The sequence below is a fragment of the Vanacampus margaritifer genome, chromosome 2 (assembly GCF_051991255.1).
Source record: "Vanacampus margaritifer isolate UIUO_Vmar chromosome 2, RoL_Vmar_1.0, whole genome shotgun sequence".
Classification (NCBI taxonomy): domain Eukaryota; kingdom Metazoa; phylum Chordata; class Actinopteri; order Syngnathiformes; family Syngnathidae; genus Vanacampus; species Vanacampus margaritifer.
Genome location: NC_135433.1, coordinates 16,236,514 through 16,261,742, shown reverse-complemented (window position 1 = coordinate 16,261,742; position 25,229 = coordinate 16,236,514). Strand labels below are relative to the sequence as shown.

General features: G+C 41.3%; 2 protein-coding genes across 3 annotated transcripts in view; one reads left to right on the top strand and one right to left on the bottom strand.

Annotated features, from left to right (window-relative positions):
- srcin1a (SRC kinase signaling inhibitor 1a) overlaps nt 1-5,687 on the bottom strand; it is a 118,839-nt gene extending 113,152 nt beyond the window's left edge. For both annotated transcript variants that reach the window (XM_077556639.1, XM_077556642.1), the window contains exon 1: nt 5,199-5,687. In XM_077556639.1, the coding sequence (XP_077412765.1) occupies nt 5,199-5,220 (22 nt within the window). In that variant the 5' untranslated portion in view covers nt 5,221-5,687. The remainder of the gene's footprint in view (nt 1-5,198) is intronic.
- A 9,583-nt stretch (nt 5,688-15,270) lies between these two features.
- wnt9b (wingless-type MMTV integration site family, member 9B) lies at nt 15,271-22,984 on the top strand. The gene is made up of 4 exons (XM_077558151.1): nt 15,271-15,390; nt 16,478-16,731; nt 19,119-19,384; nt 20,428-22,984. Exons 1-4 carry the CDS (start codon nt 15,305-15,307, stop codon nt 20,887-20,889), a joined length of 1,068 nt encoding a protein of 355 aa, XP_077414277.1. The 5' UTR covers nt 15,271-15,304; the 3' UTR covers nt 20,890-22,984.
- The last annotated feature ends 2,245 nt before the right edge of the window (nt 22,985-25,229 follow it).

Genomic DNA, 25,229 nt, shown 5'->3' with positions numbered 1-25,229 from the left:
AAACTGACTGCACACTTTCGTTGTTTTATATTTGGGACATAAAAGTGGCCTTTCTACAACTTTACTACTGCGTTAGTATATGTTAGGATAGACAACGTTGAGTAACGTACAAATTCTAGTAGCAATGGAAGTCTGTGTAAAACCGATGACCTCTTTATGATGCAATGCCAAACATTACACCATCTCTTACTACAAGAGTAAACACACTCCATTTTTTATTAACACCTCTTTGGGGGCAGCGTGGGTCAGTGGTAGAATGGCTGTCGTGCAACCGTGAGGTTGTGGGTTGGATCCCAGGCCATTGTGGCCATGTCGAAGCATCCTTGAGCAAGATAAACCGTAGCTGCATCATCATCATCATCATCATCAGTAGGTGAATGAGTAGTCAAAATGTAAAGTGCTTTGAGGACCTTGTAAGGTGAAAAGCACTATATAAATGAATTACTATTTGACTAATTCACTGCTCAGGATGTTTACCTGTGTCACCTATCACCAACTAATGCTTAATGAATGACTGCAGAATTTACAAGAAATAACTGGCAAAAAAGTTGCCAGCCAATTCTTGTAAAATTTCACTTAATTAGTGTAAAATTCTATTACAGTATATTATGACATTTTTTTTTTACAAGTATTTACTGTATATAAATTACAGTTACAACTTAAGTTGCCAGTAAATTCCTGTAAATAAATAATACAGTAAAAAATATCCATCCATTTTCTTAACCGTTATTCCTCAAAAGGGTCGCAGGGGTGCTGGCTGTAGGCAGTAGGCGGCTTACACCCTGAACTGGTTGACATGACAAACAACCAACCACACTCACAGTCACACCTAATGACCGTAACCGGCCATGTATGTCTCTGGAATGTGGCAGACCAGAGCATCCGGAGAAAACCCATGCAGGCAAGGGGAGAACATGCAAACCACACCCTGGAAGGCTGAAGCCCGGATTCAATCTCACGCCCTCAGCACTGGGAGGCGGACGTGCTAACCAGTCACCCTGCCACCCTTGTTGTAAAATTTAATCGTTGTTCATAAATGAATGTTAGCTGTAATGTTGCCTGTTTATCGTAGAAATGCGATGTGAAGACGATATAGAGAGATACCCGCCAAAGCCCGATAATATTTACAGTATTTACCTGTAATCCACAAATATACATGCCAAAACATAGTCGTTGTATAATGTACAGTATTTGACTGCTAATTATACAGCAAATTACTGTACTTTGTTTTTACCCATATTGCACTTTGTTTTACCCATAATGCTTTGCGGTATACAGTTAAATACTGTAAAATTATAAAACAAGATAATGCTGTATTTTTTTGCTGTAGATTTTACAGAAATTTGTTACAGTGTGCAACAAATGCATTTATCAATGGGTAGACACGGAAGAGGGTTTCGAAATTCCTCTTTCTAAACCATTGTAATGGCTAAGAGATTGGTCCCTGCAAGATTTGTGAAATATTAGTTTTTTTGTTTTTGTTTTGTTTTCTTAGCTAACTGTTTTTAAATTTAACAAAAAGTTCTGGAAACTCCCAGGGTCATTGGCATCATAGCATTAAAAAGTTAAATAAAGTTTTCCAAAGGAAGAGAGTCGATTTGTCTTCTGATTGTTTCGGTGCTCATATTGTCAGAGAACTCAAAATGCTGAAAAATGGCAGGCAATATAGGGAAGTCTGCTTTAAAAACTGTGCAGGAGCAAACAAAAATGTAGTAACAGTATCTTTTTAAAGGCTGATATTTTTTTGGATTGCTTTTCAGCGTCTTATTAACAATATGTACAAAGTCTACTCTTCCACACATCAGTACGTTTTTTTTAAAACTCGCATCTAAAAGTGTCACTGCAGGATGGGATAGAGAGATTTAAAAAGGAGATGAACACGAAGGTTAGCCGGATCAGTCATCTGTGGACAATGGCATCATCGTCGCCAGCGTGAGCCGACGCCGGGTTTAACGCTCCACTCGGCTTAAGCTATTCCCGCGCTCGAGCCTGCTACTGTGACGTCTAATGGGCTTTACTTCCGTTCGCCATGGCAGCCGGCGGTTACAAGCCCCGCCTGCTCCGGCAGTACGTTGCGGCAGATTAGTGATGTTAAACTAATTGCGCTTAATTGCCACCAGTGGCGAGCGTACTTGAAAGTCATGTGGATCGGTATTATAGTATTGTTTAACTCGGGGTTTCTCAAAAATGGGTAAAAAAAAAAATGTTGCTCAGTTTATGAGAATGTTCAGGCAACACATGACACATTTTGGAACATTTTAGCTTTGAACTATTCATTGCGTGACTTTAAATTCCCAAAGAAACCGCAGAGTCAAATCTGTTTTGACAGACACAAGGCTTTAGCGTAATAAAGCATGAAACCAAGTAAACTGCCGGGTGCAAAAGGTCTAAACACGCTTAAGTCGGCCGTCACCTGAATGTGACCCGAGTAATCTCTTGAATGAGACAGAAGCAACGTGTGTTTCCCTCGCTGAGGCGGAATAAAAGATTTTAGGGGCTGTTGAGCACTTACGAGCCTCCTAAATGATGACCTTATTCCAGCGCGCCGCCACCGACAAGACCGTCGGCATCTCCGCACCGCTCAGCCCTTCCTCGGCTTTCTCGCTTTTGTGTTCTTTTAAACTTCCTTTCAGTCCTATCATCTCCTCCCCAGGGCCCACTCCACTGTCCGCCTAAATGATGGCTGAGGATCAAGACTTTGAATCCTCACGCAGCACGCCAGTTGTTGTTCACTTTCACACCCCCGCACCCTCCGTGCTTTTCCCTCCTCTCTGTGTGTCCTTGAATGGACCCCAATGAAAGTAGAATGGCCGAGCAATCCCAATTTGGATCAGCACTAAATGGCCGACCCACATAGTGCGTATTGCCCAATGAAAACCTCATAAGTCCATTTTATGGCAATGACAAGATTCTTTCCCCACTGCACGAACGAATTCATTGCACGTCGTTTGAATCGAAACCTTGAAACTTCATATGTCGGTACCATCGCAGGGCTAGATTCACCATATTTAATGTAAAGCATCAATGTGTCGCTTGTCCTTTAACCATCATTAGGCTACATGTCACAGAAAGCCATAGAGTAGCACCTTAGCTGTTCACAATGGGTATATATCCCTGCAAGCCTCTGGCCGCGTTTTCAGACTGGATTCGGGTTTGAATTTCCCGCCCTCTGTCTGCGGATGTGACGTCATGTGCACGTTGTGTACGTGAAGAAGGGAAAATGCCGTTTCATTTTCTGGCCACAAGGAGCAGTAGCGATTCGAAAAATAATTTTCTGCGTTAAGCAGCTTTAACTTGAAACACATGCATCTAAAATAATCTCTTCCTGTTGAAATGAATGGAAATGCTGTTAATCTGTTCCAGCCTTCCCCAACAAAACAACAAAAAATGCTGTAAATGGTATTTTAAGAAAAACAGCACTTTGTAATTTTGTACTTTATAAAGACATACAGTAGTGACATAATTAAATAGGATTCAAAATAATTAAACTGCTTTTGTCACACATCTTAAATAGTATGGCGGCCATCTTAACTTCTTTCAGAACATCATTACAGCATAAATGGACTATATGCCACGGAGGAGATAGTCGAGAAGCCCTCCCGCCAATGAGCGGGAGCGCGCGGTTCGAGGGCGCAGGGGTGGGGGTGCGAGTGTTGGAACGCGGCCAGCAGTGGCCGGAAACGGCGCTGATGTGTAAAACCCGGAAGTGGGAAGTCCGTGGCATCTACCCCATATTAGTCATTCTTCAGAGAGGATCAAAAATATATGACTGAGTACTGTTATATTGTCTTTCTACCTGTGTTCCTGCGCAGTTTGTATTTAATCTGTTGCTTTGAAGGGTTGTAGCACCACAATATAGATGATAATTAGCATTAGCATTGAGAACTGGTGGACTGAAAGTTTAAGCAATGTGGTTGATTTAAATACGCAAGATGTTATTATATTTGTTTTAACGTATAGTTTGACTGAAAACTTTAACCTTCAAGTGGCACTTAACACTTGAAAACTTTTTTAGAATTGTTCACTGTTTTCCAGAGTACTAATTGTTGTGAAGTGGGTTGAGTTGTAAGTCTGCGCTCGCATTCACGGTATAAAATCAGCCAATCGATGGCTCTTACATCATTAGTCAAGTCATTCAAGACACGATTGTAGATTGACATTTCTGGTGATGAAGTGATTTAATTGACAAATTATGAATTATTTTATAAAATACTTCAGTATTTAACATCCATCTATATATTTTGCGATCACTTTTCTACAGTGTTGTGTCTGCCCTCATTTGGCATCATGGGCGAGCTGGGCCTCCACCCAGTTGACTTAAGACAAGAAGTGGGTTACACCTGGACTGGTCGGCACACTCGCAGGGCACCAAGACAGACGGACAACTAGACTTTGAAAAACCGGTGCCCAGAGAAAAGCACAGGTAGAACATATAAGCTCCATGAGAACCTCCCAGCTGAAGCATACGTGCTCACCACTACTGTGTTCCGCTATGCTGCCGTCAGTATTAACAAAATGTGACATACACAGCTATCATTGGACAGAAATGTGCTTGGCAAAGAAATTAAGGAAATTGCTTTCCTCATCATGATATCTCCATTAAATCAAAACTGATGTGTTCCACAAAGTTTTGTGAAAAATGGTCATGTCATGGCAACCTTGGTGGAGGTAATCACCCGGACTATCAGTGTTATCTCATTAAGGCTCATCACGACCTTCAATTAGCTTTGTCATTGGAACACCTGCAGTGTGCACCTCGCTGAGAATAAAGGAAACTATGGTGGAAAGAATAGAGGTTGACCTGGACATTCATTAGAAAATACCATCCCCCGGCCTCAGGAGAAAAAGCCATTTAATCAGTCGACATAACAGCTGGCAATTATGAGTCTTCTTGCGTGTTTGGTTGTCTTTCCAGCACCTTACAAGGAAAAGCTTCCTTATAGGGACACATATAGCTTATAGCACTTATAGCACACCTGCACACACACAAGCACCACCTGCTTCCAACCTCATTCTGCCACCCCACCCATCCCTCAAGCACCTCTAACCCAAGCAAAGCTTCACCCGCACCTTACATCCAGCATCGCTCTCCTCCGGATCAGCACAGCCCCCCATCTTAAACAGTGTGACAGTCAGCAGGTTGAATCGCACAACACACACACACACTATGAAAATAAAAAGCTGAAGGTTTGACATGCCTTGGGATGGTGCATTGCCCATGCTGCGTCAAGGAGCGCTGCAGCCGTGACAGTGATCGCGTTTTCCTCCTTCCCGCCTCCTTTTTCGCTCCAAGTAAAGGTCGCTCCTTCGCCTTGCGCCGGGTTCCCGCTTCCAGTCGCTCCGCTCCCGCTTCCTTCCCCTTTTGTCCCTTCGCCCTCGCTCGGACTCCCTTCCCTTTGGCGAGATGGCCGCGGACCAGCAGCGGCGCTCCCCGACAGCGGTATGTGTCTGTGTGTATGTATGTATGTGTGTGTGAGTGAGTGAGTGTGTGCACGTGCGTGCGCGTGCGTGTGCGTGTGTGTGTGTGTGTGTGTGCGTGTGCGTGTGTGTGTGTGTGTGTGTGTGTGTGTGTGTGTGTAAGGGAGCGCCCGGGTGGGAGGTGGAGAGAGAGAGAGAGAGAGAGGTGAGCTCTTCAGAAGCCTTGGAAGAGGGTGCATGCCGGTGCACCGAGCCTCCGCACACAGCTTGCGAAAGGAAGCACAAATGTTGATAAATTCACACGTTCCTCACTCACTAGCTCCCCTCAGCTTCCACATTAAACATTGTACTTTCTCTCTTAAAGACACAGGCGCCACTATGGGTGCCAACACACAATGGTCAGTGAGCTAAAAGCAGTGGTGGTCAGGAAGAACTCAAATGAAGGTGTGATGTCACACCAAAATCTGGTCACTCAGGTCCACATTGATCCAAATGAAAGGATTCTACTAAATGTTAGCACGGGAGGGCCACCCTGCCACCATGTCGACAAGGATGAGGTGAGTAATTAACATATGGAAAAAATAACTACTATTGTCGACATGACATAGGAAGTCTTCAACTCAAATCTAATACACCTTAACAGCCCTATATTGATTTTTGAAAAAAATATTAAATTGACAATATTTTGACATGTACAAGATTTCTACCCGAAAGTGACAAATTATCTACTCTAACTACTGTGCATATATATATATATATATATATATATATGTGAGTTGGAGAAGGGAATATTACAAGCAATATTTGTACCAGGAATAGCTGTTGAAGAATGTTGGTGCTTAAGGGAGAAAAACAGAGAGCAAAATGCTCGAAATATCCCTCGAGTGACACCACCAACTAATGATGAGGCTACGTCCAAAACCGAAGGCAATCTGGCTCTGAATCGGCATGGCAACCATTGCATGGCGGGATGAGTGTGTGCGTGCGTGGTCGCAAGTAATCAATTGGTTATTACAACTCAATGTAATCAGAGCGTGGCAAACGCTACATCAGCATTTCGAAGAAAACAAAATGACACAATGGCAATTTTATGCCTTCGCAGGTAATATCAGTGCCTTCCTGCGTAAATGGTGAATGCCGGGAAGATGGGATGTGGATGTTGATGCTACCCAATACTTACTGTCATCCGTCACGCCAGACGTGGGCGCTGATGTTATTTAACTAATTTCTTAATAAGCAGTAGTTTGGCAAAAATGGGGGGAGGGGGTGGGGGCGGGGCTTAAAAGCAGTTTTATTTCCAGTCCCACTTGTTGTGTTTCAGTTTTGTAGGGGTTGGGGTTTTGTTTTATTTTGGTGGATTTGTCTTGTGTTCCTGTGTGTTTCCCCTGTCTCGTTATGTCTGATTACGTCCACCTGTGCGTCTTTCCCCTTCCCAGTGTGTTTGAGCAATCAGTGCCCTCACCCTATTGTGTTTCCCAGGTGTTTCACATTAGTGTTGGTGTATTTAGGCCCCGTCCACACAAAAGCCAGTTTCAATGTATCCTCACAATTTTCTTACCGTTTAAAGCCGTTTGTCCACACGATGGCGCAGTTTCGGAGCTTAAAACCGATCACTTTTGAAATCGGGCTCCAGAGTGGAAAGATTTCAAACCGCGCCCCGTACGCGTTTGGACACCATATGCGGGATACTCCTCCAGTGATGACGTAATGGTCGCAGCGCGATGACGACGCATTGTCGCAGATTGATGACGTATGCGCCAATTCTCGCGTGACTGCATGTGAACCGTCAGTCTGTCAACAACAATGGCGGATAGCCGTGTCATAGTCGTTTTGCGCAGCCTCCTTAGCTTGCTTATGCAGCAAAATATTTTGCTTCTTTATTCCCACGTTCAACAAGCGGTGTTGTACTTGAATCGTCCGCCATTGTCACTTCTTACTTCTCCTGTGTTCGTCTTTTTCTTGTTGTTTCGATACATGCAAAGCCATGTTTGTTCTGTAGATTGCAATATAGTTAGAACAAATAAAAGTGTCCGTCTTCTACGCTTTCCGTTAACTCCCTTTGGCTGCGCTACAGCGCCACTCCAGACTTGGCATATACATTACAGCCGTTAAACGTCCTCAGCGTCTTCTTTTGGACACACGCAAGTCTTGAAACCGTTTTCCACGTTCCTGCAAGGTTCTCCACATTCTGCCCTCGTCTACTCACCCGTCCCTTCCTGTTTCAATAAAGTTTCTCACCTAGTTTTAACTTCCTGTCTCCCTGCTTTGTGTCCCCACATTTGGGTCCACCCTCTCCTACGCTCACCATTTCATGACATCACTTGAAGTTGACTGACACGCTAAATGTACAAAAAAAGAAGAAGAAGAGAATTACATGTTAATTTAAATCAGCATAGTTTAGCTTTATTAGCTTAATGATACCAGAATGCACAACACCATTGAAATGCCAACAGTTAGCATCGCTAGTCTCAATATCACAATTAACAGAATTGCAGACTTAAATCATAATGCACAAACTGTTTAATTTTTTACAGTCAAGTGTACTGTATTTAACTCATTCACTCCCAGTCATTTTCACTGAAGCAACTCCCTTCGCTCACAACTGTTTTACTGGATTTTGACTGTTAAGTTTCATCATTATTCACAAACCTGGTGAAAACACTGAGGAAAATACCTCATTGCAACATGGCCCCCATTGATCTCTTATATTCGGCTGCCACCTGCTGGCCGTTTTTTTTTGTAGAAACTACTAGTGCTTTAAGCGACCTTTTCAGGCCAGAGGCTTTATCAAAGCCTTCTGTATGCTCTAGCATTAAAAATATATATATTTAAAAAAAACAAAAAAAAACATATAAATACATTTGGGGACCATGGCAATATTTAAAATAGAATGTGTTTATATGTGTTTTGGGGAGCAAATTAATTTTCATTATGTTATACCTTTTTATTAAAAAAATAAAGTACAATATTATCTATTTTTCCTTATTAAAAAACACATTTTGTTTTTGGGAGATTTTTTGGAGTTACTACTTTGATGATACTTTTTCCATATTTTTTTTCAATAGTTTTTAATACTTTTTGTTCGAGGGGTTTTGGAGGGAAAATGCCATATTTCGTCAAATACATATTTACGGTTTCAGCGTTCTTTGAAGAACTGTAATGGCATTATTATGCACATCAGTGGGAAAAGATGATTTGAGATACCAGTGTTTTGAGTTACGAGCACAGTGCCAGAACAAATTCAACTCTATTTCAATTAAAGCACTACTGCTTGATTATGGTATGTTGTGTCCTTGTATGAACGCGCACAGTTGCTGCAATATCCCAACTCACTGGTTTCCGTTTAAAAGGCGCTAACGCAAAAAGGGGCAACCAAGCCATCCTAGCATTATTCCGCATCACTTCAAAGCGGTATCAAAATATCCATATCTGACCGTATGCATTATTATTGTTACAATAATGGCTCTTTTTATACAGCTGTAGGTGATGTGCTATAAGTGTCAAATGGTGTGAAACTGTTGGCAAATATCAATAAACCATAAGTGAGCGGCACCTATTTTGTTTGTTTGCCGCGTATGCGTGCGTAGCGATTGAAGGTAATAGACGGCGACCGAGGCAGAGGAGAAAACGAAATGTCAGGAGATGGAAAGATAAAAGCGGATGTGAAGCCTGTTCATGACGAGAACGGATAAATAATGGATGCTCACGCTGCGCATCAATTACACAACACATACCAGTTTGTCCAGCAGGTCTGGCTGTTCCATAGGCACCCTCCCGCCTGCCAGTCGGCACGGACCGTCCACCAAAAAGTAGACCACGCCAAAATATCCCTGCAATGATAGTTCTTACTTTCAATTGTGGCATTCACTGGCTTGTGTTTAACTTGGGTGGTATCAGACATAAATTACCAGCAATAACCCTTAAGGGCGCATCTAGCGAGCATTCCAGTGGGTCATGAGCAAATGCAGCAGAGCTATGAACATTTCCCTGTGATAAAACATGATTAACTTCATAATTAGGTGGCTAACAAGAACAAAATGTTGCTGTATTTCGAGGCTTTTAGTTCGCTTACTCCCGAGCTGAGGTGCTTTTTATTGGTCCATTTCATGCGATGTAAAGTAAGCAGACACCAAACACACACAGCATTATGTAGCACTCTTGCAAAGCTTTATTTGACGTTTTATTGCAAATAATCTCAAATAAATAATAATCAGCTAGCCGTGCTGATGAATTAGGCCAAATATGAATCACAATTTTTTTCTGGGCTGTAACGATACAGTGCTGAAACTGAAAATCACACTATTTTAAGACACCAACATGACACCACCCTTCCAACTCTCACAATTTGACACTTCCATTTCACATACAGCCATACGAGCTCACAGTGCTACCAAAATTAATGATCCCATGCAATCAAAATCCAATTGTGTCCATAGTTTCATTGCTAACTTAGCTCAAAATGAGTTTGACGTGGGTCAAGTTTAACATCTACATGGTTTGTCGTTTAAAAGGACTGCTTGACTTCAGTCTCCAATTTTTTATTTCTACATGTCCACTCAACGGAGGAAAAACCTTCTGCAATGCTGAAACTTTGCATCAGCTGCCAGGCTCTAGAGGAGTTGAGGAATAAACTGCTTCAACTTATTTTGGGAGAAAATCCTAAGAATTTTGGAATCGGAATTGCGCTACGCTTGGGCACATCACAAGCTTTCATACACATTAAAAATACATTTTTCAGTCTGCCTCAGTGTGCTCGCTGGGCAGCTGTGGGGTCGACGGGCATCACCATTGAGGTGGAAAAAATAAAATAAAATCCTCCATAGGGACCAGGCCATCACACTGTCGTGACCACTTCAGAGTGCACCGCGGCTGGCTACAATTCCACTTACAGCCCGCTGAATTTCAACGGAGCCAAATCAAAGAATGGACACTTGGACATGAGACACTGACCAACATATTGGCAACGACCAATCAGAGGAAAGCTGTTTTCCACTTCAAATTATGTAGAACAGCTACCCAGTCAAAGCAAAGCTCATTTACATATCAAATATTTAAAAAAAATGACATCCTGGACATTTCCTACCCAAATAATCTTGAAAACGAGATAATAGGACATCACAGATAATAATAATAATAATAATAATAATAATAATAATAATAATAATAATAATAATAATAATAATAATAATAATAATAATAATAATAATTTAAAGCATGGGACCTTTAACATAATACTATTACATTAAGTTCATTTAAGAAAACATAAGACTACATTGAAGATTTTTTGATTATTTGAGGTTGGATTCATACATAATGCAGATACTACTAACAATTGGCAATTTTTAAACCAAATCATTTCTGTTCCGTTTTTCCTTGAACATACCATAGGTAAAACTAGCTAATCGACAAGGAACCTACATACATATCATTACATGTATATAAGGTACCTATTGGATGAATGGCATCTTATTAGAATCTTTATTCTTCTTCAAAAACACACACACACACACATATATAAAATGAATTGAATGTCACACACTATTCTGATCACACTCAAACAATGCTCTTCACATGCCGCTCTTAAATGGTGCACATTGCATGGAGGCCATTCAAAGTGTCATTTCATTTCCCAGCATGCATTTATTATAATATAACTCCCATGAAATTGCATGCTGTAATGCCGCTCTGGAAGCAGGTTTATGGATGTTCTTTATTTTCTTTGTGGAGAGATAAGGAGTCAAAACAAGCATTAACTGAGAAATGAGACTAGCCAACCGCCAACTGCCAACTGCAACGCCATTTACCATGTATGTCCTGACAATAACACATTTCAGCCATGTTGTGAAACCGCAAGGCCGTTGGCCTCAGTCCACTGCCAATCACCTGGTAAAGCCTGTGTTGCCATGGCGACGTGAACGGCTGGAGATGACTTGCCTTTATAATGCGATATGGCCACTTGTGGACTCACTGACTCCACATAGTGTGAGCGTGTATGCAAGTGTGTGTATGTTAGTGTGTGTGTGTGCGAGCGTGGGCGTAAGGACAGGCACGGCGCTGAGCACCTTCTGTGCTTTCTGCAAGCCAAACAAATGCAAGTCACAATGCATATTGCTAGCTCTTCTGTTGTTTTACCTTCACTCAGTCACTCACTATTCTAAATAATTCACTGCCAATAGCCGTCGATTGATCTTGAAATATTGATCTGATGGTGAACAATTGTATGGAGCTTCATTTGCAGGCTGATGGATGGATGGAGACTGGAAGCCAGCCAGGGCAGATTAAGAGAAGGGAAACTATACTTACTTGGATGGATGGACGGACAGAGATAGCTGGATGGCTGGATAGAGAGACAGACAGACATGCAAATATATAAACAATCATCATTGTGCTAGTAAAAAACCCTCTCAAATGTAATCCCATTAACTTCCACCTAAATAATAATGCTCACTTTTGATTGATGCTACGGAGCTAATGATTTGATGCCATGGGAAGGAGCAATTATCCTTTTTTGGTTGCACTACAAGTATTATTGTAAAAAAAAAAGTGCATCATTGTCTTTAAGTGTTTAATATAGCGTTCATATGTGATGGAGCAAGTGTGCCTAATGTTGCAAACGGCGTGTTACCATTGGCAGAAATGGCTGCTGCTGCTGGCTCGTAAGACAATTGCTAATGTGCTGTGAAATGAATATTTGTGACATCTCACAGCAAGTTACTTCCAAAAGGTCAAGCCAGGGAAGCAGAGTATGACGCTGCATATCTTATTGGAATAATATCCCGCTCGCTTGTGTGGTCAAATTGATCCAGAGTGATGCATACCACAGATGCTCTCTTACAATTGCCATGTTTTAGAGAGGCCTAACACCGTACCTACAGGAAAGGACCCACAGAAGCACTCTGCCCGCCGCTCTCCTTTTACAGTGTGGCTCTCTATAAATACATAGGGTGCCGTTTCCAAGGTAACAACTCTTTGGAGGATTGGCCACCTGAAATACAGGCAGAGTGTGAGAAGGAGGGTGAGTGGTCTGCAGGAAAAAAAAGAACAAACGCATACATGTGTACAGTATAGTATGTACATGTACAGTGTATATGTCTAAATGTGTTTTTGTGTAACTGGCATAGTGAGTCAGCAGAATTGCATAAACCAGGGGTTGGCAAACTCGGTCCTCGAGGCCCGGAGTCCTGCAGGTTTTGGATGTTTCCCTTCTCCAACACACCTGATTCCTATGATCAGCTCATCAGCCAGCTCTGTGTAAGCCTGATCATTTTCCTGTTCATTGGAATAAACTGTGTTGGGGGAGGGACGCCTCTAAAACCTGCAGGAGTCCGGCCCTTGAGGACTTGAGTTTGCCAACCCCTGGCGGCTGGCATAATCCACAGATGCTAAACGCCGGTCCTTGAGGGCTGTAGTCCTGCATGTTTTAGAGGTTTTCCTCCTCAAACACAGCTGAATATATATATTTAAAAATATATATATATCTGGATCGTTATCAGGTTTCTGCAGAGCGTACTGAAAAATCAGGTGTGTTTGAGGAGGGAAAGCTCCAAAACATGCATGACTGTAGCCCTCAAGGACTGGAATTTGACGCTATGGCATCTTAAATTTTGTGTTGAAGTAACAAAATAATGTCTACTTAAATAAGAAGATTGACATTCCAGCTGTTCTTTTGTCTATGTCTTGTGTTCGGGAATTACAGCGGAACCCAAATTAAAAATAAAAGTTGAAGGTGTTCGACTGCCATTTTGACTCGTGACATGAACTCAACTCGCTATTGTCAGTAAATAAATCCGAGCCATTTTGTGTGTGTGTGTGTGAGAGAGAAAGAGAGAGAGAGAGAGAGAGAGAGAGAGAGAGAGAGAGAGAGAGAGAGAGAGAGAGAGAGAGAGAGAGAGAGAGAGAGAGAGAGAGAGAGAGAGAGAGAGAGAGAGAGAGAGGCAGGTTAAACAGTAAGCAGATCACCACTCAAGACATTTACTTCCGCTACCCAGCCATGTTGTCCTCCTGGATAGTGGTGAGTTTCTGACTTGCAGGGGCATTGATTGGATTACATCATTTGATCTGATCTGTCTGCATGCTGCCCTTGGGGGGGGGGGGGGGGGGGGGATGGGGCTGATCTTCTGGACGACCCCTGACGTGTACCACTGATACGCAGGCTCCCTCTAGTGCTATGCAAAAGGCATATCTTTGCATTTTGTATTTTAGAACTGTTTGTTTTCAAATATTTATTCAGGTATAGTATAAAGTTGTCTAGCAAAATTATTTGTGTGTAACTAGCATGGATCGATCATCTGATGAACAACCTGGATCTATTTGAGTAGATGTGCGTCTAACAACACATTACAAGCACAGAATATGATATTTTGAGCACAACAACGTGTCTCAAATGCGAAAGGACTTTTATTTTCCCAAGAAGTCAGAATTAGATTAATATATAATTGTTTGAGAATTTTCATGGGAGCAGCTACATGGATAGTGTTCCATCCATCCGTCCATCCTTCTATCCATCCATCCATCCATCCATCCACCATCCATCCAACTATCCATCCAGAACCGTACTTTATCCCCACTAGCATAAAAATTGGCATCAATATTCATAGCTGATGTCTATGAATGTCTAGTTTTGCTTAAAACGCAAATACACTCCAATTGCTTCCACGGAGGACTAAAGAAATCAGTAAAAACATACAATACAGCTTTTCACATTTGAAATTTCAGACTCTAAAATCGAAAGATTTTGACTTCCTGTTACCTGTACATCAGAAGACACTGGCAGTCAATCCAGACTCAAGAGACCCAACAGTTTTGTTTACAAACATTTTTTTAAAGTAATTTTACATAATATAACCCCCTGAATTCAATCCAACTTTCTGGTCCAAAATCTTCCATATTGCATTGACTTTGACATTGTGCAAGTGTACCTAATTTTCTGGCTAGAGTCTCAGGACTAAAATGTGTTTTCAAACCACTAGATGGAGTAATTTCCTCGAATCGATTGTCATCAACATGGTCAAGTCATCGTGGAATAAACATAGTTTTATATTCATAAACAAAGCATGAACGTAAAAATAAAATTAATTCAAATAAAAATAAAAATGAAAGGTTGCCCAGGAGCACACTTAAATATTCCAGAATCAATTATGTAGATTAGGACGACTTGAAGTTATCGTAAAAATAAATAAATAAATAAAGTATTTACAAAAAAATATATGTATATTTTAAAAATGTTTATCCATTTATATTTTCTGCAGATTAGCACCACTTAGATTGATCAAAAAGTATTAATGACCATAATTAAATATTTTTACATTTTATATTTTATAACATAAAAACAATTCCTGCAGGTTGGCAGCCGACCACTTATGGAAAATTAATACTTTTTTTACAAAATCGTAAATAAAATTACTAGATTTTCCTTTGGATTGGCAACACAGCGATTTATAGAAAAACAAAAAATATTGATTTCATATTTTCTGCAGATCTCGCCACTTAAATTTATAGAAAAGTAGCCTATTGGCATTATTAACAATAGTGTAATTGAAGTCTTCTTTTTTTTTTTGTTCCTGTTGACTGGCACCACTTAAGATGTACAGTATGTAAAATTATCATAGCCTATGTTGTTGTTTTTTTTACGCACTTTTCGGCTTGGCTCACCCCGCAGCATGTGCGCAGGTAAACGAGCTCCCCTGCAGCTGCATCCACCTGGGTGGCGTTGACTGTGGGAGGGCACCTCAACTAATAAAGTGCAGAAAGACAGCAGTGGGGACGATACGTCACGTCACGTCACCCTCCTCCCTCCCCTCCCTTAAAGAGGCGCGCCGGCCACCGCGGCTCGGACTTTCTCCTTGGGCAGAATCAGCGCGATGAAGAGCAGAACCGAGCCGGCACCATGCGCTCCAGGCTCCCGCGGACCGCCTGCCTACTGCGTCTCGCTGTACTCTGCATCCTCCTGTCGCACAGCGCAGCTTACTTTGGGTCAGCAAACCTTTTCGCGTGTTTCTTCCAAATGTTTCCAGAGGCGCAAAACCAGGAATGCACGTGTTGAATGTGCATTTTGAATTGGATTTGGCGCAAATGATGTAGGCCTACTATTGTTATTCACTCAGGGCAGGTCTTTACTGCACACATCTTGTTGTTGCTGTTTTGAGATAGTTTTGTTGCTGCTGCGTTACAATTTGGTTTCTTAAGGCTGTCTTTTATTTCATGGAATCTGGGTTTAATTCCAATGCTTCTTATGCGTAAAGTGTCTTGCGATCGCTCAGGTGTAATACAAAATGGGATTTATTCATTTTTTGTGAAAAAAAATTATATAATTAATTTGAACAAACTGTCAATTATTTACAGTCGGTACAATGAACAAATAAAACAGTGTTAGCTATTATTAGCACATGAAAATATTTGCTCAAACTTAATTTATTATAGCTACTGACTAGAACCGAATAAAAAATACTGTAAACGTTTATTCAGTAACCTATATCATGTGAAAATATTTCAACAAAATCTAGGATAGTGATTGTAATCAGTATATCATTAATGGTTTAAACTAAAGTGATCATTTTTTTAAATACATGAAAAGGAAGGATAGGATTAGAAGGATAGTATATATTTTACAATATTTTTATATCACAATGTTTAAACACTTTTAATTTAATCTCATTGATTTTAAATGGGTAATTCAAAAACACTTTTCTCGCCATCTACTTTTACAGTATATTAAAATTATTTTACAAACTGATCATTTTTATCATCATTATTAAAATGCCTTTATATCTAATATTATTATTATTATGAAAATATTTAAACTTTGTTTATTATACTGATTTATAAAGTACAATGTAATACAAAAAAAGATTTTATAATCACAATGAAAATATATTTTTTATATGAAAACCAAAAAAATGGATATGATCTACTGATCATCAGTTAAAAATGTTTTTGGCATTTCCTTGTTGACTTTTTTTTTAGTTTCTGGAGAATAAAAACTTAACAAGCATACCTGTTGTAATTCAGCATGTCTTGTTTTTTTTTCTTAATTTGTTTTTACCTTTGTGTTCATGTCTAGGCTGACAGGACGGGAGCCCCTGGTCTTCCTGCCGGGCCACTTTTCCAACGAGCCGGCGACGGGCAAGTCCCACCTGAAACAGTGCGAGCAGATGGTGCTGTCCCGACGGCAGAAAAGACTTTGCAGACGCGAGCCTGGCCTGGCCGAGACGCTGCGCGAGTCGGTGCGCCTCAGCCTGCTCGAGTGTCGCTACCAGTTCCGCAACGAGCGCTGGAACTGCAGCCTGGATGGTCGGGGGAGCCTCCTGAAGAGAGGTAGGAGACAGGGGATTGGGGTTGGGGGGAATTTAATAGTAGGACAACTTCAAAGGATAAAATCTGCAGTGCAGTCAAAATGGTCACTTCAAACTAACCTGGCGATTTGTTCAGGCATTTGTTCTTGAGACTTAATTGTTCCCATGTCCACCCAAATTCATTTCAATTGGTGAAACTGGTGCAGAGGGCTGATTTGGTCAAAATTCCCTGGCTGTGGGGGTGTTTTTTTTGTGTGTGTGTGTGGGGGGGGGGGGATATATGGGGTTGGCTGTGGTGTTCAGGTCCCCTGAAATACATAACTGTTTCTGCAGTGAATCACGTGCTTGCAAACAATTGGTGAGTTTTTGGCCATGTTTACACCACCAGAAAGGCCGTCAATTTGTTGTGCCATGAACACAGCTATTCAAAGACCGGCAATAATTATTAATACATTCTCAAGTTCTACATGTACAGTACTTGGAAGGTATTGATCTACTTAATATGTTTACATGACTTTGGTAGTATGCTGCATTAAACGTTAGTAACCTTTATCCTGTTTTATGGTTAACCAATCAATCAGCAAAGAAAAAAAAAAGTTACTGCAGCTGCAAGTTGAGCTTGAATCAAACAGAAGTGGTCCATATTCATATCAACATGTGGGACAGATGAAAAGGTCAGCAAGGAAGTAATGAGGGAGTGAGGATGCCAACAAATGGCGGTGGTGGTGGCGGCGGAGACTTCTGAAGCCCTGTGTGGTTATTTTTATCCGCCAGGAAAAGCGCCCAATTCCCAGAGGAAAAGGGTGGCGCAATTGCCCGTTTTCATGTGGGAAAAGGCTATGTCCTAGTCAAAATAATAATTAATTGGATCAAAATAGACACGCCGGGCCGATAGCTTGGGAGCGACGCAAATAACAGAGTGTGACATGGACGAGACGGGTCAGAGGAGGATGACACGATGACATGACAGCGTACATTTTGTAAACATTTGAGCTTTCAAGCTTTTCAAGGGCAGTTGTGCTTTTTGGAGTGTTTTAGTATTTAGTATAGCAAAGGAGCAAAATGCACTAAACAAATATACTCGCTGTACTTAAATTCGCCAATAAATAAACGATAAAAAAAAAACTTTTTTTTCGCACTCTGAAAACAGTTGGGTCAAAAGTAATCCAATTATGGATCAAAAATGGACCGATCCACTTTATGGGTCAATTTGACGCAACATTCTGTTTTTTTTTTTATACAAAATGACCCAATTTTTTTTAACCCAAGTAAAGGCTCTGACGAATATTTATGAGTTGTTTTACGCTGAAAGACCCATTTCTTGACTCAAAGTTGGGTCAAATCGACCCAAGTAGAGGATCGGTCCATTTTTGACCCGTAGTTGGGTTATTTTTGACCCAACTGTTTTTAGAGTGCAGGAAAAATGCAATCAATGTATGTCATGTATGTATGTGTTATTTAGTTAGATCTCCTTTAGCAACATATGTGTCCGAAATGTGGTTTATTTGACATCAAGGCAAGAACTACCAGCTTAGATAAGCTAGTCCCTGTAGTCAATGCACGTTAGCTTAGCACTTAGCATTGCCTTCATGGATCCCAGGTAGATGAGAAGTTGAGAACTGAAAGAGGCTGGGTAAATAAATGCTTGCTAAGTATGACGTGAAGCATATCGCTAACAATGACATCTGCTAGCTAAAGGCCGAGCTACACTTTATTATATTTGTTTACAAAGATGGTTATAGCACACTTCCTGTCACTTACCGACTACTGTTTGATCCTGAAGGTCTTGTATTAGAACTGAATGGGTTCTTAGTAAGATTAACTTTGTGCTGTGACTTGTTGCCAGGCAGAATGTAGCCATAAAAATATTCCCCAAGCAAGTTACTATGCAATGTTACTATATGTGGCAACTTGGCTCAAACATCTCACGCAGTTAAAAGAGAGAACAGGAGAGTCGGTAAGAATAATAACTAAAACTCACTGTTGGGCTTTCCATTACTCATGCATAATTGTTTTGACTTTTTTGTCATTGATGCAAGTCTGACATATTCAATTAAAAAGCACATTCAAAATAATCTAATGGCGTAAAAGAAAAATCTTCTTTCCCTAGTCTAGTCTAATCATTCCTGTGTTTGCATTGCTTGTTTCCAAACAGCAGATAAGAATGGATTTGACAGCATTTCATTTGGAATTGTGAAACCCTGTTCCAATCGGTTCTTTCGACTCCTTGACTGTTGCTGGTTTTGCGGCCTCACCCTTATTATTGAGATCACCCTATTAAAAAATCTCTATTGGTGTGAGGTCTGGGAAATGAGCAGGGAATTCAACACTACCTTGAGCGAAGTCAAACTTCACCTCACTTTGTTTTTGCACTTTACTGACGTTTTTGCACTGGTTCGTTCCATCCAGCCTTCAAAGAAACGGCCTTTCTCCTGGCGGTGTCGTCGGCGGCGCTGACCCACGCCCTCGCCAAGGCGTGCAGCTCGGGCCGCATGGAGCGCTGCACCTGCGACGAATCGCCCGGCATCCAGCACCGGGAGGCGTGGCAATGGGGGGTATGCGGCGACAACCTCAAGTACAGCACCAAATTCCTCAAGAGGTTCCTGAGCCAGAAGAGGGTCAGCAAGGACTTGAGAGCTCAGGTGGACGCCCACAATATCAATGTGGGCATTCGAGTGAGTACACAGTGACACAAAAAAACGGAATTTTTTTGTTCTTAACTCTATCTGTGCCATGAGAGGATACTAGACTTGGTTTTAAGTCAGCAAAAGTCAGAGCCAGGTGCTCTCAGACATGATAAAGCTTGCTGTGCGGGCTGAGTACAAATTAAAGGTCTTATATCGCAGAGGGAGCGATTATAACTGTGGCCTCTTTTTTAATATACGAGCAAGCATTTTTTTCCTCATACTAAATCACTGCACTCACCATAAATCCCGCCTAATGTTGGTAACCACCACTGTGGCGCTCTGAGATAGACAAGAAGCCCCCGGGGGTCTTTCACCGTAGAAACCAAAACAAAAAAACAGGAAGAAGCAAGGACAGTTAACTTATCTGGGTTGACTGTTTTCCTCACTTTACGCCAATGTAGTCTGAGAAGAGAGCATGGGCCTCCAGCCACCCACCCGTCTCTCAGTAATAGTACTCAGAAGACCCCTGAGGGTTTCATACCTGCAGAGGGAGGAACTGAGCACAACTTTTCAACCCCAAAGTACCCTGGGGCCGGTCGGACTAACCCCCATGCAATCTGACCTGTCTCTGGCCCTCGTCAAGACGCTGAGTGATGAGGCGCACAAATCAGGGGTACCCCGCATGTTCTAGTTTTTGGGGGGTTTGGTTGAAGTTGTTTGCGTCAGCAGACGGGAAAGGGAGGTGGAGAGATTCCAGCATTTGCGCCATGGATCCCGCCATGCCGCGGGCTTGAGGATTGAGACATGCGAGGCAGACAGTACTCGTCGCAACAAAGCCCAAGCTGTCCGAGTGAGAGATGTGAGCCAAATGAAATACGACAGTTGCCCTCGATCCATTATGTTAAAGTTTCCACCGAGCTGAGCAGAAACATTCTGAAAAGGTGCAGCCGACCGCCTTCAGGAAACCGTCCGCCTCCGTGCAGATAGACCTCCCAGATAAGAGGACAGGTAATGAATCAAAGCCAGAGAACTGACGTCTCCCTGTTTTTTCCCCTCCTTTTACCCCCTCCTTCTTGCGCTGTCTGTCCAAGGCGGTAAAGAGCGGCCTCAAGACCACCTGCAAGTGTCACGGGGTTTCCGGCTCTTGCGCCATACGGACTTGCTGGAAGCAGCTGTCCCCGTTCCACGACACGGGCCGGCTGCTCAAGTACCGCTACGACACAGCCATGCGGGTTCTCAGCGTCACCAACGTGGCTACCGGCGAGAGCGAGCTGGCGGGGCCTCGTCGCCACAGCCAGAGCCTGCGCACCACCGACCTGGTCTACCTGGAAGCGTCGCCCAGCTTTTGCCGGCCCTCGCGCTACTCAGCGGGCACGGGCGGACGGTCATGTGCCAAGGACAGCAGCTGCCAGAACCTGTGCTGTGGCCGCGGCTACAACACGGCCATGCGCTTCACCAGCCTTTCATGCCACTGCCAGGTGCGCTGGTGTTGCCATGTTGAGTGCCAGACGTGTGTCCGTGAGGAGGAGGTGTACACCTGCAAGACCACATAGGCCTGGGGATCCTGCGGAACACTGAGATCCCCTGGGAATGTGGCAGAAACTTATCAGGCCAGCCACATATAAACATGGCCGAACTTTAACAGCCAATGGCCAATAAATATTTTCTGGCGAGGCTCACTTTGGAACATGCCCTTGCAGATCTACGCTTTGTGCGAGATTGAGTAAAAGTGTTTGCCGATTAAGGCCCTAACATTTTCCTATTTAATTTATCATCCCAAACAAAGCAATTCATATCATCATCTATATCTTCCTTTACAAGTGGATCCGTTTTGGTTGTTTTGGTGTCCTACTGTAAGAACGTTTGCTGTACAGTCAGAGCTTGGTGCAATTCGGAAAGTTAAGCATAACATAGAAAAACAAAAGCAAGACCATACAACATTTTTTTTCCCGTTGAAGGCAAATTTCGTTTGGTCTTCCCAATTGTAATTTTGTAATTCAGTTATCATTAGTCCATGGCCAAGTATTCATTGCATCGCCTCAATCTGCCAGTGTGGGTTAGTGAAAACATTTTGTTTGTGAAAAGTTATTTCTCTGACTTTTCCGTGGTTGTTTTCCAATATTATTTTGTATCCAGATGGTTACATTACACATTATAGGATATTTTACATCAACCTGTTTCCACCAAGTCTTGCAGTTCAGTTCAGTTAGTTAGAATACGATTTGGAAAACAAAGATTTGGCGTTATTTCCTTGTGTCATTTCAACGTACCATAAACCAGATGTGGGTACTCCAGGTCCAGGCCACAGGTGTTCTCCTTTAGTAGAAGCACCTGTAGCTAAAGCCAAACTGTGACAGAGTTTTTACTTTCTGGAGCTTGAGTACCCACATCTGCCGTAAACTGCATCATAATTTCAAGAAGCGGGTGTACGATGTTCAATTTAATTGTTTTTCTACTTCCAAATTGACACTCAACTCTTGTGTGCCATACTTTTCTCATCGGTCCGCTTATTTGTCAGTGCTCGGTAGCTAACACAATATCCTGCAGTCATTTTACCAATGTTTTTCATTCGAAATGTACATCACACAGGATAGTGCATGTCAAATAAAAACATTTAGCTAACTTTTTGCAACTAAATTCAACTTAAAATGCTGTGTTCCATTGTTTTTTCCTGCCTTGATTCACACAATTAGGTGGGAGCACAATGCATTAAACTGCTTTGTGATACCATGAAATAGCAACCCTGATTTTGACATTTTCATGCTATTCTATACGGATTCTTTCCATTGTGCCGGATGCACTGAAAATTCCCAATGAGCATTTCAAACAGGTACTGTTAAGTTTTTAATGTATCTGATCTACTACTGCTGCTTTTTGTACTTTACGCTCTGAATGAACCAACCTGTCTGTCTTTCATGTCTGCTGTATTTTTATTTTATTTGTTTATGACAATTAAGGGTTAAAGCACTTATGCTGCTCTGGCAATGTGCAGTATAGCTTAAAAAACAGAAATGATAGTAGTTTTAAGTATCACTGGAGGACATTGTCGCTGTGGCATGTACAGTACAGGATGACTATTGCTCCAAAAAAAGAAGTCATGCTGGCTTTTCGGTTGCTCTTATGGAAATCTTTATGGAAATCTGCGTGGAATGAATGTGTGCTGGATCCTACAGAGGGAACAAAATCGGGTTAACAGTGTGGGAATTAAAAACAACAATGCTTTAAAGTTTAAAATTGCCCCAGACAATAATTTGTTATTGTTTTAAGTGTCATTTAACCACATATTTACCATAAACGATTTCAAAGTGGGTCTGTAATTGGCCTGCTTGTTTTCCCTCCCAGTTGCAAATCAAAGAAAATGGCCATGTGGCGCACCCTCATCCTAAGACGCAAAGTGTCCATGTGTGCAGGTCAAAAGAGCCAAAAATCTCATGGGACTTTGTAATGAAAGATTTTTCGAATTGAACTTATATCAGGGCTCGTATCATTTTCTACCTCACCTTTTTTTCCTCTTTTTATTTTTTGGGCCTAAGAGCGTGCCCATTGATGAGTGGTGTTATACTCTCATGGAGATGCAGTAAATGTCCTTTGAAACGTTTGTCAAGTGTCTTTTGAAGCTGGTAATATATCTCCAAGTCAAGTGATAAAAAAAAAAAAAACTTTATTATTTAAAGCAAATAAACAAACAGACAAATGTTTATAAGAGACTGTGTCAGTGATGTCAAACAGTGCACCCCCCACCCACACATACATTAGCATTAGCGTGGCAGCTATTTTGGCAGGAAAAGTCCCGACAGGTGTTGTGCCTATGGCCATCCACAAAGTGATGATGATGATGATAATGATGATGATCACAACGAGTACGATAACGCTGAGGAATGTCACATATGCAAACAAACAAGAGTGGTCGACCCCGCCGTTTACGTGCGATTAAGCGTGAATCAGAAACTTATTTTGCATTTTTTTTTATGAGCTTCTGCTTTTGATGTTGCACTCTAAAAGGAAGTGATTACACATTATTATTCCTCGCTAGGACATCAACAAGAGCCTGTTGTGGTGAGAAGGGGTAAGACAAATTGTTCTCTATTAACACTATAGCGAGCACGCAGCAATCCTATTTGTTAATATAGATAGACCAAACACAACTGATTTCTCCAAATTAATCTGTATATGATAATAATGTTGTATAAACAACCCTTGCTGAATTTATGCACTTCTATTGGTTCATACTGAGGCCTAAAGAGTCCATTTTGAACTGACTATGTTATCAAATATGCTTCATTACTTGCTAAATCTCTACTAGAGAAACATAACGGTAATGATAACAATAACTTGGCTTTATAAAGAACTCTAAAGTTCCTATATCAACTGAACTAGTTATCAAATATGGTTCCACATCCCCTAAAATGCTACTAGATATTATAACTAAATCGTACAACTTCCTACTTCTAAATTGAAGTAGTAGTAACAATAGTAACTTAACTTGGAATTATTTATCAACTAGTTATCGAGTACGGCTCCACACTTGCTAAAGTGCAACTAGTATAGAAAAGTATTGTCTTACTATTCAACACAAATAATCAGACGTTAGAATGAGGAATAATAGGTTTGTATAACTCTATAACTGCAAAAGTACTTTGAATACAAAATTCTAATTACTACTACTAATTCTAATCTACTCACAACAATGCTCAATGTTGTAAGGAGGAATACACACATAGTACTAAATGAGTCTAGACCCAGAAAAGCACTACTAGAAAAAACATTGTACTACTCACATCAATATTCTCAAGTTAAAGTTATAAAGTAGAGAAACACTGTTTTAAGACTTAAAGTATAAAGTTAACAAAATATAGGTCCAAATCTGGCAAAGCACTACTACATTTTACTACTCACAAGAATACTGTAAAGTTGAAGTTATAATGCGGAACAGCCACTTAATATGGTACCAAATATGGCCCTACACCTGCCAAAGCACAACTATAGTAGTTATTCACAATACAAAACAATATTCTAATTATAACAAGGAACACCCAAAATCCTACTCTAAAGTTGAAGTTAAAATGAGGAAGACCCACTAAACATGGTACCAAAAATGGTTCCACAATCGACACCTGTCACAGTGCTTTTCAAGGAGCGTTGTCTACTCTGAGTTAAAATTCTAACAGTTACTTTAACCAGTAACCAAATATGGCTCCACAATCGCTTAAGTGTTCTAAAGAGAAAATGTGTCTTACTGCTTATCACTCTCAGATTGAAGTTCTAATGAGAAACATCAACATGACAAACAACTTATTGGGTTACCAAAAATTGTTCCACGCCCATTAGTGCGGTCTCACTACAATATTCTAAAGTTCTAAGTCTCACTCTACCAATTACCAAATGTGATTTCTTGCAACTTGATAATAAATATAAAGACATTCATTATAACAATTTAAAACACAACCCTTCACTTTGAAGCTCTTCTTCGCTACAGAATTCATTTCCCCTTACTTCAAAGCTGAAAAGTCAGCGAGCACCTCATGCATCATTCTTGCCTCTGGTGCCAGAGGTTAAACAAGTTCACAGACTATCCCACTAGACAACCGGATCACTGTATTGTAATATCGCAAATCAATATTTAACTTAAATCGACGTGACTGCTGCATCAGGAAGGAGATGAGGTGCATGTTTTGTTTTTTGCCATGTTGTCGGACATCAAGGAGGAAAACCGAGGATGGATGGATAGAGACCCCCGAGGCAATCCCACCCCCCTCACTTTCCTCATGCTGCTTGTTGTTGTTGTTTTATAATGAACTCCTAAAGCCTTCATTTCCCTTCTCCAGCCAGAGTGGAGAGGACGCAGCAAAGGGGGCTTCGGAGTCTACCTCGAGATTCGCACGCACAAGCCCCC

Coding starts and splice junctions, on each gene's coding strand:
- wnt9b (XM_077558151.1), top strand. CDS start 15,305: ATGCGCTCCAGGCTCCCGCGGACCGCCTGCCTACTGCGTCTCGCTGTA. Junction 15,391..16,477: donor CACAGCGCAGCTTACTTTGG/GTCAGCAAACCT, acceptor GTTCATGTCTAG/GCTGACAGGACGGGAGCCCC. Junction 19,385..20,427: donor ATATCAATGTGGGCATTCGA/GTGAGTACACAG, acceptor TGTCTGTCCAAG/GCGGTAAAGAGCGGCCTCAA.